Below are 18,295 nucleotides of genomic sequence, written 5' to 3' on the forward strand. Positions count from 1 at the left end.
GTCTTTGCTTTTGGATTGGTCGGAATTTGTCCTCCTTTGCCAGCCACACTTGGCTCTTTGGCCCGAGGCTCAGATGTCAACAGTCTCCTGTTTGTGGCTCGGGCAGCAGCCCCAGTACTGGACGGACCCAGCCTTGTGGAGAGCAGGACAGTGAAGAGCAGGGAGAAACAGGAGCAGCTGTGAGTTCCATCCCTAGCCCACCCTGGTTTATCAGACTGTCCAAAACATACCACACCACTGCAACGCCCCTCTGTGACACTGGGTCTGGGGCCCAGCTTCCTCAGGCTCCAGCACTGGCACAAGCCCATGGATGTGTCTAACTGGGGAGTGGAGACGGAATGTTCCAGAATGTTCCTCTCTGCTGAGGGTGGGGCACATGGAGAGTAGTGAGGACGTGAGCGGAAGAGGAAAGCGTCTGTGGCCTCTCCCTGGTTCTCCAGGGATCGCTAAGTGGGTTTCCTTTGAAGAGTTCAGTGAGTGGCCTTTGGTGGATGCAGACTCTGGAGACACTAACAGCAGGGCCGGCTCTTCCCCTCTCACGCAGGCGTCTCTTTGGTGCAGGGGTCTTGAAAGGGAAGCTGGGTTAGGCCCTGGACAATCACAGAAGAAGCAAATACCATTTATTGAGCCCTCTGTTCCACAGGCACTGGGCTGAGCCCTTCCCAAGCAGTACCTCATTTAACCCTTACAGCAACCCCGAGCAGGAGCTTCTGTAATCCCCATTTTACAGATGAGGAAACTGGGCTCTGAAAGGTCGGGACTTGCCTAGAGCCAGGATTCAAACTGAGGATGACGGGATGTGCTAGGCACTTTATATAAAGTTGTGTCTTATTTGTTATGACTTAATCTTTAGGACAGCCCGGTGAGGTGAGTAGTCTCATTCCCATTGTATAGCCGGGGAAGCTATAGCTCAGAGAGGTTAAGTAATAGCCAAGGTGGAGCTCAGATATACAACAGGCCTGTCTGACTTGACAGTGAACCAGGCTGCTTTTGAGAAAGAGAAAGAGCGAGAACTTCTGCCAATGAGACATCCCCCAGAGCCCCTCGTTTGACATTTGTACGGTACTTTTCCACGTTTCCAGAGCCCTCTCCCTCCTACTGACTCCCCGACTGGGGCTTGCCAACTGGGATGGCAGAGATAGTATCGCAGGCTCGGGGAAGGCTGCCAGGTAAAGGGTGGGGTGAAGAAGGGTCCCACCCAGAGGGTTCCCCTGGCCCTGTGAGAAGCGCCTCCCTGGCCTGTGCGTGAGAAGGGTGCAGGGAGGGGAGGAGTGTTTGCCTGTGTGGATGCCTGCGGGGCAGGGGGTGGGGCCTGGCTTTCTCTTTGCCCCCTGGAGTCAGAGGGCTGTCAAGGCAGCTCTAGGAACCTGGAGAGTCTACTTCTCCCAGAATCACAGCTGCAGCTTTTTCCACCGTTTTCCACCTCAAACTTCCTTCCCCCAGTCTAGCCCAGTCTCGAGTAGATTTGGAGGCCACACTCAGGGCTCAGGAGCTGTTTCTACGTTCAGTTCCCTACCGGACACCAGGGCACGTCCCATTTCGTGTCCCTTTCTGCTTAACTCACGGAGGACTTCATTGAGCCAATAGGTTTTTCCTCTCACAATAACTATGTAAAGCGAGCGTTATAATTCTCATTCGACAAATTAGGGATCTGAAGCTCAGAATGGTAAAGTGACTTGCAATCAAGTGACAGAGCTGGGATTCAGTGCCTACCTGATAAGAGGCAGTATGTTCCGTGCTGATCGGTTATCCCCAAATCCAGATTATTTTCCTACCTGGAGCTGCCTTTATTGCCCCTGTAGCCTCCCGGGACCTCCACCGCTTGTGTTCAGATGAAGTGTCAGGCCTCCCCCCCCCCACCCCCGCCCCCGCCATGTGATCACAGAAATCCCTATGGCTCCCAACCCCCAAGGATCCTTGGTTCACATCCTGTTTTGCTTTTTTTTTCTTGGCCGTCCCTCCCCTGCGCTGGCGTCTTCTAATACTTTCCCGCAGACTTTGCTGTCATGCCCTGCTGCAGTTGTAGGCTGCGTCGCAGAGGACAGTGTAGTGGTCAGCGGTGCAGCTCTGGCATCACACAGACGTGGACTCGAATCCTGGCTCTACCAATGGGAGCTGTGTGACCTGGCCACTCGCCCTCTCCAAGCCTCAGTTTCTGCCTCTGTAAAATGGGGGAAACAATAGCAACGAGGATTAAATGGGATCTCGAGTGTAAAGTGCCTGGGAGGTAGTACGCACTCAAGAAACAGGAGTTATTGTTGCTGTTGCGACACTGTTGTTCCAGCTGCCCCATCTCACATCAGCCCGGCTCCAGTTTGCCTCTTCTTAGTTCCGCCTCCGAGGCTCTGGAGGCCTGGAGTTCACCTTTTTCCAGATGGCGGTTCTACCCAGATTTCTCCATCTGCTGGCCTTCCTCTGAGTGCTCTTACCTGTGCCTTTGGACCTGATTCAGCCCATTACTAGAGCAATAATAAGAAAAACTAGCCAGACTCGGTCTGTGCCAGGTAAACATGGGCCTGCCTCACTGTACCTAAAAGGCTGGTTCCCGAAAGGTTGCACATAAGTCGAAGTTCTGTAAACTAACTCTTAGTTTTCTCCACCAAGAAATCCTGCTATTTAAAGGACATTAGGCTGAACCTTTTCAGAGAACAAAGAACGCCCCTTTACGGTCAGTTAGGGTTTACTTAAAGTGAAGTAGATATTAATCTTGCTCTTCCCCCTGATGAGATTCTCAAAGAAAGTGTATGATCTTAACAAGGAAAGTTTTAAACTGTACCCCGTCACTGTGGATGTGCTCCTCTGAGGCCTGGGAAGTGGGTTTTGTAGGCCCCTTGTGTAGCTGGTAAACTGAGGTCTGGAAAGGTTTGGACACCCAGTCTCTGGGGGCAGACATTGATTCCTGCAGGGGCCAGTGGTCGAGTGCTTCTGTGCCCCCAGCTCTGGGCTGGGACCCTCAGAACTGTGGCTCAGAAGAGCGATCAAGCCGCTAGGCAAGAGCCACCAGGCCAGGAAGTGTTAACACCACTGTGTCTGGAGGGGGACACAGTGCAGCTGTCTGAAGGCAAGGAGTACCCCCGTCTCTGACTGAACCAGAACCAACTTCCTTTCTGAGGATTTGGTGCTTCCCCTTACGTTCAGCCTGGCAGCACAAGGGCAGCTTTCTGGCTAATGGGGCCCTCCCTAGAGCCTGGCTTTGCCCAGGGGCCTGGGAGGGCCAGATGCTTTTCTGGCGTAAAGCAACGTGGAGGGCAGTGGGACCTGGGGTTCAGGACTTTGTCCAGGATCTGGCAACTCAGCAAGGGCCCAGCCTCCTTACCATGGGTAGGTTGTCCCGTTCCTGCTCAGGTAGCCTCTGAGGAAATAGGATATGGGGAGTCCAACCTCACAAGAGGCCTCCAGTCCCCTCTTTCCCAGGTCCTAAGGACTGCCAAGTTCCACCTGAGTGCTCATAAGAAGCAAGGAGAATTCTCTTTGAGAGGATGGAGGTGTCCTGAATGTAGGGAGGAACAGGCATCTTGACTGTGTTTTGAATGAGCCCTGCCCTCACTCCCCATCTACCCATCAGGCTCTCAGTCATCTTTCCAAACTCAGCTCAGATGTCTTGTTCTCCACGTAGCCCTCCAGAACCTTCCCCTCCATCTTCTGTACCTTGATGGGCTTCTATTGTGCATGGGTCTGCCTCCCCCACCCCAATATTTAAGGGAACAGTTTATAAATATATATGTGTGTGTATATATATATATATATATATATATATTTTTTTTTTTTTTTTTTTTTTTTTTTGCTGGGAAAGATTCGCCCTGAGCTAACATCTGTTGCCAATCTTCCTCTCTCTCTTTCTTTTTTCCTCCTCAAAGCCCCAGCATATAGTTGTATATTCTAGTTGTAGGTCCTTCTAGTTCTTCTATGTGAGCTGCCACCACAGCATGGCTACTGACAGAGGAGTGGTGTGGTCCTATAGCCAGGAACCGAACCTGGGCCGCTGAGGCAGAGCACACTGAACTTTGACCACTCGGCCACCAGGGCTGGCTCAAAAGGATTTATATTTTATTTATTACAGTAGAGCAGTGCCTGGCACACAGTAGAGATTCAATATGTGTTTCCTAAATAAATGAGTTGGTGGATGGTTGGAATGAACCTACCTGCCTACCCACCCATCCCTCCATCCTGGGTGCCGTGAACTCCCATCTCTCTGCTTTTCAGGGCCTTCTGTTCTTCATGCTGCTCTGCTCCCTGTCGTCTTTCTTTCTCTCAGCCAGTGATCTACAGAAACTCACCTCTTTTCCAAGGAAGGGGAGCTCGTTGGGTTTATGCAAATAGAGTGGGCAATGGGCTCCATCTAGTTGGCTCTGGTAAATATTTCCCAACTCTATCACTGGCTGGCTGGGACCTGAGAGCTGTTGGCTGAGGCGTCTCGCTTGTTTGCTCAGTGTTTGCTGGGTGCTAGGGCCTACCCTCTGGGGATCCAGGGTCTGCCTACAGGACTCTGACCAACTCAGTTTTTTTTTTTAATTTTTATTATTTTTTTTAAAGATTGGCACCTCAGCTAACAACTGTTGCCAATCTTCTTTTTTTTTTTCTCCCTAAATCCCCCCAGTACATAGTTGTATATTTTAGTTGTGGATCCTTCTAGTTGTGGCATGTGGAATGCTGCCTCAACATGGCCTAATGAGTGGTACCATGTCCGCGCCCACGATCCGAACCCTGGGCCACCGAAGCAGAGCACGCGAACTTAATCGCTTGGCTACAGGTCCAGCCCCGACCAACTCAGTTTTCTAAATTATTTGAGGTTGGGAGTTTGGCACCGAGCTGTGTCTCCCAAGCCAGAACAGCCTCCTTACAAATGCCCCTTAGGGAGTAACGTGGCTCTCCTGGGACTGCCCTCTCCTGGCCGTTTAATGAAAACAGTGTGGTTGGGGGCAGCCAATGACACCTGCTATCACTGTGACTCTATTTTTCATCAACTATGGAGACAAATTTGGATTGAGTTCCTAACTCTGGCGTGAGTCAGAGACACATGGACTCTTAGAGCTAAAGGGTTCCTTAGGTCATCTGTCCCCTGTTCCCAGTTGTCTGGCACAAAGGCTTTCTTCTTCTTCCCTTCTATTGTGTATGTGGACACTCTTATTTATTCGACCTATAACATCTTATGACTAAGTTTTCACTGTCTGCAGTGACATTTTAAAAAAAGAAAATGTAGAGAATTTTGGGGGGTTGTATTTTGCTGAAGATTTTATTTTCCCTTTTCTCCCAAAGCCCCCTCTGGTACATAGTTGCATAAGTTTAGCTGTGGGTCCTTCTAGCTGTGGCATGTGGGATGCCGCCTCAGCATGGCCCAATGAGCAGTACCATGTCTGTGCCCAGGATTTGAACCCGTGAAACCCTGGGCCACCAAAGCAGCATGCACGAACTTAACCACTCGGCCACGGGGCCAGCCCCAGAAAATGTAGAGAATTTTTATAAAGCTAAATATATTCAGTTTTTATAATCTGACATTTTCATTTTTTAGTGTTAAAATATTAATTGTATGTGATGCAATGATGGTCTGAGTAGATGATATTAGTTACTTTAATATTCTTTTTTTGGCAAAATAAAACAACCCTATCTAAACTCTCCAAAAAAAAATGGTTTACTTGTCAGGAGCCTCAAAAGCTTAGGAACCGGTGATTCCGGCCTAACCTATCTCCTGGCGCATGCATTGCACTGCTGACACCGTGTCAGTTGGCTCCTGGCCTCACGTATCTGGCAAGGCTCTCCCAGGGATTTTGGACTTACTACCCAGAATGCAGCCTACCCCAGGGTTGAGGGGGTTGCAATGTTAGGCCATCCTGTTAGACCCCAATCGACTTGCCTGTGATTGTCACCCCTATGGTTGTCACTCTGCCTGCCTCAGTTCCAGGGCCTGAGTCCATCCCCTTCCCTTGACAGCCCTTTGGTATGTGAGACGAGCTCTCACCCTGAAATCTTCCCCTTTCCATGTAAATATCTATAATTCCCTGGACGATTCCACATAATCGGGTTTCTGATTGCCTTACTTACAGCAATTATACGCATAATACACGAACTCTTTCTTGTTGTAAAAAAATTTAGTAATAGAGATAAAAAAGAAGACTTTGGATCCCTGTTCAGCTCAGCCCCCTTCCTAGAAGTAACTCCTATTATCAGTATGGTGTATATGTTTAGATGTCTAGATGTCAGTGTATATGTCCAGAAGACTTTTCTCTCTGCACTTGCATGGATATGAGTGCTAATGGAAATGTATGAATGTGAAGTCTTTAAAATGCATATGTATGTACATATATATGTATGTATAAATTATACTGTATGTGTTTTTCTGAAACTTTCTTTTTAAATTTAAAAATGAGATTTATAGATTGTTTCACGGCAGTATACATAGAGTTATACGATTTTTGTTAATGAATGATCATATAATATTCTATGGTTTCAATGCAGTTTTACCTCTCCATTGTTCTATCAATGGACATTAGGTTGCTTCAAATATTTTTTCTTACCATGCCGTGAGGAACTCCTTGAACCTGTCTGTGTCTTGATGCCTTTATATGCAATCACCTGCCAATCACCCTCTTTAGGTATAATGTCCACAAGTGTACAACACTCGACACTCAGATGACATCTGGCTGGGCCAGAGCACAGTGGACCGTTTGTTCATGCATTCATCCATTTACTCATTCAGCACATTTTTAGTGAGCAGGCACTCTATTGTGCCCTGATTCCAGTCGTCCCAAGCATAGATAAGACAGTAGTGGGCCTGTCCTCATGGAACTTACATGGTCAAGTAGGGAAACCTCCCTTGATAGTCTACTTCTGTTAGAACAGCCTATCCTACAGACTTTTTAAAAGATAATTATATCACACTGTCAACTTACATGGTCTTAGAATCAGTTAACACCTCTCAAGTCTTTTTAAATATAAACTGTTGCCTCAACTTGTACAGTTAATTTTCATATTCTAAGTAAAGAATTTTTACATTTGCTCCTGAGTTTTATCTCACTACTTTCTTCCCTTCTTTCCATTTTTTCAAGCTTTTCTTTTTAATCTTGATGTCTTTGTGCAAGGTACTAGCTAGGCCTGCTCCTCATATAGAGATTTATTATGTAAGCATGCTGTATCTTTATCCAAGTTCCTGGTAACACTGTTAGCAAGACTGGACCACAAGCAGAGTCCTGTGGCACGCCATTGGAGACATCCCTCCTGGATGACAGTGACTTCTTAATCAACACTATCTCAGCCCATATGACCCCATCCTGGCTCCAGGGAGAATATATACATATATATATATACATGTATACATGCAATAATTATAGGGTTCACCTGATCCTCACTCCTAGGAACCCTATATACAAGGAAATGAGCCTAGTTTGACATGACTTTTTAAGTCTGTGTGATACAGTGGAAAGAGGATTGATTCTGGATCCAGTCAGACCTGGGCTCAAATTCCAGCTCTGCCACTTCCTGGCTGTATGGCCTTTAGGAAATCATGTGACTTCTCTGAGACTCAGTTTCCCATATTCCAGGATCATTGAAACTATTTATGCATTAATTCCCCATATATTTAATAATCACTTAGTAAGTAACAGGCATTCTGCTATGTGCTGGGCTGGTCATAGCAAGCAAGATAGTCTCCCAGGTAATAAATATGCAGAATCATTGTGTATGTGTGTGTGTATATATATATACACACACACATACACACATACATACAAATAGATATAAACATACACACATACACAGATATGCATAGATGTGTCTGTTTATTGAGATAATGTGCCTCTAGACCTCTCAAGACTTCCCTTTCACCAGGCAAAAGAAGAAGCTCTACAACCAACTTTAGCTCCTTGTAAACTAAAATTTCTATACAGATATATGAAATTTTGAGTGCTTACTATTTTTAATCTTAATTTTTTTCTAATTTAAAATTAAGAATTAGCTTGTAAAAATTGAACATTGCAGAAATAGGTGAGTTAGAAAGTGAATACCTTCTGGAACCCCAGATGCCCTCCACTCCATCTATTATGAGCAGTTCAGTTGGCTGTGGTCTTTCAGATTTCTTTTTCTGTTAGTCCTTTTAGTTGTGTGGTAATTCAAAAGAGAATTCCTGAAATAAACTGTCCTTTGTTATAAAGGATAAACCTCTAGGGGTGGGTGGAAATGCATTTTCTATCCTAAACACTCTCCATTCTGTCTCCTCCACTCTGAGGCTTGCTGTTTTGGCCTTAGGCACACCTTCACCAGTCTTACCTAGACTAGTGCAATGAACAGCTTTTTAACTAGTTGCCCCGCTTACAGTTGTTCTCTCTTCAAATCCATTTTCCATGCAGCTGTTAGCTTAACTGAACTAAAGGAAAATCTCACCATGTCACTCGGCTTTACTCTAGTTGCACTTTGCCCCCGGAGTCCGGTCTAAACTCCTTTGCACGACACTGCTCTTGCCCCGGCGTCTCCCACCCCACTTGTTTGTCACTTCTGAACGTGAAGCCCTGTTTTGCCCTGTGTGACTTTGGACAAGTCGCTCCCACTTCCCGGCGTGCCCTTCTTTGCCTTCTCCTGGGGAGGGAGCCCTCTTCATCCTTCAGGGCTGCTCAGAAGGACTGTTCTTCTGAGGAGCCTTCCTTAACTCCCTCCCCTTTCTTGAGCTGTCCTCCGCTCTGACAAAGTGAATCGCAGCCTTTCCGTGCCACCACTGCACCTACTTCTGATTGCTATAAAGATTGCACTGCAGGTGATTACTTTTTACCTGACGTCTCCTAATCACTCTGGGAGGTCCCTGTTCATCTTTGGATCCACAGTTCCTCTTAGTATACAACAGGTGCATGCTAAATGTTTGTTGAACTAAACTGAACTGGGAAGGGACCTTTACAGGGCAGGAAACCTCTGTGTTTAAAGCATGCCACATGGAATACCATCTACTCCACTGCTTTTGGAGTGGACCTGGTGTCAGAGGGCCACAAGAGATGCCTGCTTTATAAGAGACAAGGACCTCAGCCTTACTGGAAGACTGTTCTTAAGGATGAAAATTACCAGGAAAATCATTTCCTTGCATTTATAGCCAATGCTTAGACTTTCAGAGGCAGGCTTCCAGGTCATAGGCAGTTAACCGGGAAATGCCAAAGAAAAGCCCATTTGGACTTGTTGCAAACTTTACTTTTGATAACTATGTGGGCCCCATGTATGTGTAAAAGTCTTAGGCTACACTTGTGGAAACGTTTACACCAACTCTGCACTACACATGAAAACAACATGGTGCACAGAGGTGGCAGGGTCAATAGGCACGTTTCTGGGTGGGAGCCCAATGGGGCTGACTGGCAGAGTGGTATAGGCAGAAGACGGGAGGGTCTGGAGGCCAAAGACCTGAGCAGAAAGTCAGGCTGTGCTCTTCCTGGCTGTGTGATGGTGGGCATGTTACTTCAATTCTTCTAGTCTTGATTCCTATATCCATAAAAACGGTCTGGTAAGACTATTTTCCTCATTGAATTATCATGAAGAATAAATGAAGATGCATTTGAAAGTGCCTTTTAATCTCTAAAGTGCTAAATAAAAACATTGCTTTCTCTTTCTTAAGCTGAAGCTCTTGGAACTAATCTGCGTAGTGCTTCACAGCGACAGGTTGGCACCGCGCATGTGTGTGCATGGGTGCGCATGGGTGTCCAGGACAAGCAGGGCATCTGCCCTTCCTCTCATTAGTTTCCTTTGGGACCCCATAGTAAATACACACTGGGATGGGGATTTTGTGGCATGGCGGAGCCTTCCCTTCCCCCACCCCCGACCACCACCTCTCTTCCTCATAACAAGGGAAGGAGAGAACAAATATCAACCCCCTGGAGTTAATTTGTACACACGAGAGTCAAAGAAATACAGATGCAGGTGCCCAAGCCATGTCCACTGTGTTATCATATCAAGCAGATGTGTGCTTTCTCTGTATCTAAACCTTACCCTGTATAGTAATTGAGAACTCTCAATGGGGACTTTCCTTTTGACTGAGATTAAATCTCAGAGCAATGAGATTAGGGTTACTACTGAATTATTACTGGAGCCGGAGTAGGCAACAGCCTCAGAGTGACAGAACTAGAGGACAGAGCAGTGCCAAAGTGCAGGGGAATGGACTGAATACTGGGCAAGGAGTTAGGGCCGTGGCTTGATCTTTAGGCCTGGCTTGGCTGCAACTCTAGCTGCGTTACCCTGAGCAACTTATTTCCCCTCTCTGGGCTTCAGGAGTCTTAGCTATAAAATGAACCATTGGGCTTGGGTGATATCTACATTTCCTTCCAGTTCTAATGCGGAAGGAAGGGAATCAATACCTGTTGAATGTCAGCCATGCACCTGGCATGATCTGCACTAAGCTATCCTGAAGAAACTATGATCCTATGACTCCATCACACACAGTAGTGAGAGTTAGGTTTATGTCGAAGAGCTATGGAGTCACATAGACTTGGATTGAAATCTCAGCTCTATTATTTACCAGTAGTGTGACTCTGTGCAAGTTTCTTAACATCTCCAAGCCTCAGTCTTTTCATCTGTAAAATGGGTCTAGTGACACAGTTAGCATACTTAGATGCGCACAAGTCTCCTCCCACCCTGCCTTTTATACATTATAAATTTCTTAAGGAGATTCCATCTAGTCTATTTCCCTCCTTTTATGGAGGAATAATCTAGGCCTAGAGAAATGAATGAAGTAACTTAATATTAGATCATGCAACCAGTTAGAAGCAAAGATGGAACCCAAAGTCAGGTCCCCTGGTTGATTCTGAGCCTGTGCTTCTTTCCTGGATGTCTTTTTTTAATCATCCACTGCTCTGAAAAGGACAGCAAAGTCCTCCCATGATAGGCAGCCCAGATGTTTATAGAAGAACTCAGTGTGATGACAAATTGCATTCACACACCAGATATTTCCCAAGAATAGCCACTGGGCTTAGAAACAGTTTTCAGAGTTTGATTCAAGGACCATGCTTGGCATTTCTTACTCCCCACCTCCCCCACCTCCTACCATTTCACTTATTTGGGGGCAGAACAGCCCGCTGTGCAGGTGTATCCACAGTTCTCTGTGGTGCTCCTCCCTGGAGAGTAGCAGCTCTGTGAGCTTGTCTACCAGGTAGGCTACCAGGAGAACCAGAAGACTCTGATTCAGAGGGGATCAGGGTCAAAAAAGGGAAGACTCACCATTCCGGCTCCCCACTGCAGGGGACACTGCTGGCATTTCAGGAGGGTTGTGAAGTAATCATTGGTTAAAGTTGTTCAAGTCCTGGGCACCAAGAAATATTTGTGAGAATCTGTCCTCAATAAGGGCACAGCCCCTTCCCAGAGTTTTTAAACATAAACCTAAATTCACAGACTTCTATGCCAGAGAGAGAGGAAAACTTTTTTTTTTTGGTGAGGAAGATTGGCCCTGAGCTAACATCTGTTGCCAATCTTCCTCTTTTTGCTTGAAGAAGATTGTCACTGAGCTAACATCTGTGCCAATCTTCCTGTATTTTGTATGTGGGATGCCACCACAGCATGGCTTGATGCACAGTGTGTAGGTCCGTGCCCAGGATCCAAACCCATGAACCCTGGGCCACTGGAGCTGAGTGCACGAACTTAACCACTAAACCACCAGGCCGGCTCCAAGAAGAAAACTTTTATGGGCTTAAAATGATGGAGTTTTTTTCATGCATGTGTCAGCACTAGCAATGCTATGTCTTAAGAACTGAAGCCAAAGAACTAAATAACATGACTGATAAGCTCGTTGCATTTCCAGGGTAAATGCAAGCAGGAAAGACAAGGATGCCTCTTTGGAAAGTTTCCTTTCAGGAGTTAGTAACTCTAAGTGGCCCCAGCCTCCTAGGGAGCCGTTAGTCTATTAAAGGGCCCATGTCTCCTCTCCTCCATCACTCGTTTGTCTGGAAGTTGGATGTTGTCAGGGAGAAGATCCCAGTGTGCAGGGGCAAAGGTGCACAGGCTGGTCTCTCATAGGTCTGACGGGGGACTGGATGAGGCCATCTCCCCAGGCACTTCCCAGAGGCATCCAAAGAGGCAAGAGCCCTGGACACATGAGCAGCTGAGAGCCACTGAGGGAGGACAGCCCTCCAAGCGAAAATACAGCCAACATCTCTTCGGGGACTTCTAGCTTTCTTCACCTAAGATGAGTTACCTCCCTGCCCCCTTCCACCGCTTGGAGTATATTTTTAGGATATTTTCATGAGCAACATGTTTGCCAACCCTTTATAGATCAGTTACAAAACAGAAATTCTTCCTCACTGCTAAGGAGAAGTGTAGAAGGGAGAGAAAGAAAAAAATCTTGCCTGTAATTGAAGGCAGGTTGGGAGATGTTCAAGCTTTGAAATTCACCTTCTTGTGAAATGTTTATGAAACACTTTCCACAAACGAGTTATGCAACTGGGACAACAGCTTTGATCATTTTCATCGCTGATGATATGTTCATTAGTGTTGGGTTGTTTTCCCCCTGGAGAGGACCATGTGAAAATGTCATGGGGAGGGAGCTAAGGATGAGTACCCCAGTACCACCCCCCGAGCCCCATCACATGACCCCCAAACAGATGGTTAATAAGGAGGTCCAAGTGTATGTCTGGGCCAGAACACTGCCTTTTCCATTACCTATGGTCATATCCCTGGGACGTTTGTAGGATTGTTTTGCAGAAAGAGCACCGGGGAGGGTCAGAGAATGATTCCCTTGTTGGAGTTTTGCCACTGTCTTGTTATGTAACTTTCTGCTCATTTCTGAGGCTCTCTGGGCCTCTATGAGATGGGAAGGTAAACATTAGTCCCCACAGTGAAGCCAAGTAAAGCATGTATGAAGGATTTCCAGCTTCTCAGAAGGGGCTCTCTCCTCCCATGACAAGGCTACTGCTTTCTAAAGCAGATGATGTCAGGGAGTTCACTGGGATTAGAAAAGATAATCACTCATGATGCCGTTTTACCTCCCTGGTCACTGCCCAAGACTCAGTGTAATACCTTTGCACAGTGCAGTGGGTGGAGAAGATCTTAAACTAACAAACCTTGTCTACTACATGGACAGGATGATCAATGGCTGTTACAGGGCAGAACCCTCTGTGGTGGCCTGTGTCCCCAGGGGTTAGCCCATCCCAAGCTGATCCTGGAGAAATATTCCACTTGTGTGAGGAGAACCCCCAAAGGGACCCTGCAGTTGATCTTCATGATTCCAGGCAGCCCGTGGGTTTGGTTGGGTTTTCACAAATACGGGGGAATTCGGTTTTCATCCAATTTGCCTCCGGTTATCACATTAGAAGTCAAGGGGATCCAACAGAAGTCTCTCTATCGCATCTTCCAGATCCACAGCCAACACCCAGTTGCCTGGAAAGGCTCCAATCTTTTCCACTCGACAGCTGTGAAAGGGATTTTTTGATTTGTGAAGGACTTTATTTCTTAGTTTCTTAGCCTCTGAACTCTCAGAGAATTGTCGGCAAAGCGTACGGGCGGCTGATGTACCTGCTTCCCCTCCTCTTCCAGCTCTGCCCTTTCTGAGACCCACCCACCCACCCAAGCGGAGACTTTAGAACTTGTCATAGAAAAAGAAGTCTTCTTTATTGTCTTTCAACTGGGTTTGTTTAGGATTGTCTTCTTTGGGGGTTACTCTCAGCAGCTCCCAAACAAGGGGTAATGAATTATGAAAAACAAGAGAGTAAAATGTCGACAAAGCAAAAACTCAGAAGAATAGCACACTGCATAGTCAGAACGCCCCGGACTGACCCCCTAAGGAACTTTCTGCCATCAGGCACTTCGTTTTCAGACCTGGGAGGTCGAAAGTGCCCCTTGAAGAGTTTGGAGGGCAATTGATCCAGGAAACAGATGAAAGGGTGCGTTTTCTTTTATGATGGCGCTGGTTTCTGAAATTAAGTGTTGCAGGAAGACCTGGCACTGATTCTAACAGATAGTGCCCAGGTTGGAGGCAAAGCACATGTTTTCAAGCTCTGTCATAGCTGCACCTCCTTATCTCTCCATTGCTCATAATAAGTCTATAAAGGAAGCCTGACACTTGCCTCGCAGCTGAAGCTGTGCCAAGCTGCCTGCGGTGGTTCCACCACTGTGGTTTCAGCTCCAATTTTCCATGTTCTCCCCCGTCCCCCTTCCTCCATCCTGCCTCACCTGTCCCCACTCTAGGACGAGGGATGCCCTGGGGCAGGAGGGGGATAGAGAGGGGAGATGTGGGGAGGGGAGGCTGGCCAAAAAGGCTTTGCTTCAATAAAGTCTCCTCTTGGAGCAAACCTTAAGGGTGGCGGTGATTTTAAATAAGTAGTTTATCATCTATTTCTAGCTTTCTAAAACTTGCTAACAAATGTTTCCCTGGAATTTAGGATGTGAAAACTCTAATTTTCGGGGGAAGAACTAGGATGCTAGAGCTCCTTAGATAGAGATGCCTAGTGTGGTAGGAAGAGCTCAGGGGCACTGGGGATAGGGATTGGGGCTGTCCTGGAGAGCGTGTCCAGGTGGCCATGCCTTTTGAGTTTTCCGAAAGTCTAGCTCTGCCCCTACTATGCTCCTTCCTATCTCTCTCCTTTCCTCCTCTTTGCTTCCAAGGCTCCAGGAGAGTCTCCTTGGGTGAGAGGAGAAGAAAGGAATGATTTGTAAACACTGTCCCTGAAAGAAGCATCCTCTTACCAATTCTGGTGCAACAAGGGCTTCTCGGTGCTGTTTAGATCTGCTTTCTCTAAGAACATGACAGCAACCTGGACTAGCCGGCTCTGCCAAATGCACTAGGCAATTAGAATTGATAATTCCATTTTAGGGCTGAAAGAGAGAAAAATCATAGAGAAGTGTATAACAGATGGAGAAACCAAGTCCCCTAGAGGCTAAATGATTGTTCAAGTTTACATAGTATGTTAGAGTCAGAGTTAGGACTAGAAACAAAGTCTAGCTCCCTGTTAAATGTTTTCCCCAATGTATCCCACTGGAGACCGTGGAGAGATGGGTTGTGTTTATGTCTTTTATTCAATTAACACGCAGTGGGTTCCCACTATGTGCAAGGCACATATTTAGGACATTAGCTCCCTCCTCGGTCTCAGTCACTCAATAGGATCTTCCTAACTCTCCAACTAAAGGGAATTCTTTCTTTAAGTGTTCCACAGCACCATTTTCCCACAGAGATTAAGCACAAGTATAGCTATTAGTCTGAACTTTTAACTTGAGTTAAACTATAGAGACAGGAGAGATTCTGGGATGTCACTGACATTCCCAGCACAGACCAAAAAAATGCTTTTAGCAGGATCTCTATGGCCAAGAGTTTCCATCAGAGGGTCTCCCTAACGTCATTTATAGGGTATGTTCTAGATCCCGTACTCCTTGCCATATTATATGAATTCAAAATCACTTGGCTCCTCTGCCCCCCAGCCCGCAAATGAACTTCCTGAAAAGCTGCAAGAGTGAAGCTGTTCTCGGGGTGGGAGGAGGGGTGGGCACAAGTTGTGCTTCCTGCCCTGCCCTTGGACACCTGGGAAACCCACGAGTGGGTGGGTGTGCTGTCATCGAAGGGTGCTGGAGGCTGGGCAGAGTTTGGAAACCACCACAGGCCCCTCAGGCTGCAACTGCAGCAGCGACTGTGAGGGAGACATGTCCTTGCCTGTAGGGAGACAGGCAAGGACTGTCACCAAAGCCACATGGGCAAAGAGGGCTGGCTACGGAGGCCGCTTAGCACGCAGAGGATGGAGGAGTGTGGAAAACAAGGCGGGGATGGAGGGAAAGCTGGTTCCCAGACTTTGGGATTTTGTGTACCTGGAAAATAAAAAACAGAATATAGGGGAAGTTGATAAAGGGTCGCCAATTTTTGTACTTTGTGAGGTGGGGAGTTTAAAAAATGCCATTTAGGATCACCATCACTTCATAGAAGAAATTCTGACATATCCCCCCAAGGAAAAAAAACATCATCTCAGAATTTTAAAGAAATTTTTTCAAGTCACTACGATATCCTTATTTTCTCTCATTTCAATGAGAAGAACGTAAACTGCCCCACGTATGGGCATAGACTCCAGAATGGTGTTTGGAAATAACCGAGCTAAGTGGATTCCCCATCTTGCAGATTATTACTCCAGAGGGCCCCTCACCTCTGTGTCTCACGAGCTGCCCTGGCCTGAAGGGCACACGCACGCAGGAAAATCGAGCTGCAGCCCAGCAGGCACTGTTCTAGCTCTTCACTCTCCCGGCTTGTTACTCAGCTTCCTGCCTTGCTCTTCTCGAAGTTTCCATTTCCGTCTGCCTGGGCAGGCCTAGAACTGATGCTCTCCTCGTGCCTCCACTTACAGATTAAAACTGAGGACCTCAGTGACTCCCTGCAGCAGACCCTCTCACATCGGCCATGCCACCTGAGCCAAGGACCTGCCACGATGGCCGGAAACCAAATGTCTGGGGTAAATGCCAACCCTTGTCAGGTTTATCTCAAGCCTTCTGCAAACTGCTTGATCTGTAGATCTGGCTCTCAGTGAATCCATGATGTTCTAAAGAACCCCCTGCAGGGAAGGGGAGAAAGGGGTTGGGAGGCCCGGGGTGCACATGGGCTTACAAAACATCCTCTTAAAGCTGCAGCTTGGCTGGTTATGTGAAGAGGGAGGTCTCTGCCTCACTGGGAGAAAAAGGAGCCAATCTTGCCAAAACGGTGGACCTGGCAACTACAGGGCTGGCGTCTTCCAGCCGTATTCAGAGGAGCCCTATGATGACACCTACTGCTACACATACAGAGCAATTCTGTCCCCAGCGGGCCCACTCTCCTCCCTTCTCCAAGGTTTTACATCAAAGCCAAAGTAGAACAGGGTGCTGGTGCGGGGCAGAAAGAGGCATCCAGAAACAGTAACGGCCAGTGTCTGAGAGGGCGGATGTCCATGTGGTGTCCCTGTCCCCTTTCTTGGTCTGGATGACCTGGGGAAGAAAGAGCCATCCCTCCCCTGGAAATATTTAAGACTAGAAGGTGCATCCATTCCTTCCCTGCTTCATTCAGCAAGGGTTCACCACGTCTACCGCACAGACCTAAGCTCAGGCCTGCAGGGTCACAGAGCCCTGGGGGGTCTAGATCTCAGAGCACTCCCAGGTCCCCAAGTATTGGGACTAGTATTTCCCTTTTTGGGGTTGGCGGGAGGAAATCGGGGGAAACGCACTTTCTGTTTAGTCAAATTGGTTTTATTAAGAACTAATAACCTGCCCCTTCCTCCAGGAAAGGTTCAGGCCCAGGAAATGGCCAAGACATGGCTTTTAGCATAATCAAGTGGCGTGAGCTTTTAAAAAAATAGTAACAATGGACAATTGGGATTGCACATCACTTCTAGGGTAAACCTCTGAGATGTATAATACCCAGTCAGTGCTCTCAGGGCATTTACAGTCTAGTTGGGAGACAGGCCTGACTCACAGAAAAGTTAAATAACAAGGCAAGGTCTAAGTAACAGTAGGTTGCAAGGCACTGCCTGGCCAAGTGCAGGAGCTGTAACAACACCAGCATTAAGGGAACAGCTACCATGTGCCAGATGCTGGGGTTACACGGAGGCATAAGGCAAGGTCAATGCCCGCAAACTCTAAGGGTGTGGAGGCCTTTGGCACAGACGGGCAGCAGGCAGATGGCACTGGCCCCCCCAGCTTGTAAATTCTGTGATATGTGTATCTCCTCGCGTGTAGGACATGACTACCCTCCACCCGCTCCAGCAGCTCGTGCTGGTTCCTGGCCACCTACAGTCTGTATCCCAGTTCCTGCTATCTCAGACCCAGCCTGGGCAGCAAGGTAAGAAGCTTGGGGCTTTCCAGAAGGACCGAATCCAGTAAAGTGTTGCTGCTGCTTGCCCAGTGGGGATGCCCAAGTATGGGGCGTGGGGAGTGGCTCATCCCTCTGGTATTCAGACCAGCTTGTCCACCTTGGGGCCTGAGGTAGGGACCCTGGGATTGCCCCTCCAGACTGAGTCTCCCCAGCCTCGTGCTTGGTCTGGCCCACCACTTCAATTTCATAGAGTCAAATCTGAAGGTGCTAGGGTGGCAGAAAGCTGGGGTATACAAGGAAGGAGGAGCTCCTTGAGAAACACAGTACAGACAAGTCCCAATTCCTTGGAAATCTCTCAGGGAACAGTACAAAGAAGGAGGCACTCCTTGGTTGATGTGGTATATGACAAGTCCCAATTCCTTGGAAATCTCCAGGAACGGATTCAGACTTCACCTCTGGGAAGCCCGACTGTGATTCTATTCGGATAGAGCGGCAGTGCCACCCACAGGCTGTCGAGAGGGTTTTCAGATTTTCTTTGGCAGGGAAGTTGCTACCAGAGAACTTCTCTTTGGCCAAGAGCAAAAGAGACAGAAT

At 47.4% G+C, this 18,295-nt stretch overlaps 1 protein-coding gene across 1 annotated transcript in view; it reads left to right on the plus strand.

The window, feature by feature from the left end:
• Positions 1-18,295, plus strand: part of POU2F3 (POU class 2 homeobox 3) — a 72,242-nt gene that overhangs the window by 36,539 nt on the left and 17,408 nt on the right. The window contains exons 4-5 of the mRNA XM_008513735.2: positions 16,269-16,373; positions 17,626-17,728. Coding sequence (XP_008511957.2) covers positions 16,269-16,373; positions 17,626-17,728 — 208 coding nt within the window. The remainder of the gene's footprint in view (positions 1-16,268; positions 16,374-17,625; positions 17,729-18,295) is intronic.

The sequence above is a fragment of the Equus przewalskii genome, chromosome 6 (genome assembly GCF_037783145.1).
Source record: "Equus przewalskii isolate Varuska chromosome 6, EquPr2, whole genome shotgun sequence".
In the NCBI taxonomy this organism is placed as follows: domain Eukaryota; kingdom Metazoa; phylum Chordata; class Mammalia; order Perissodactyla; family Equidae; genus Equus; species Equus przewalskii.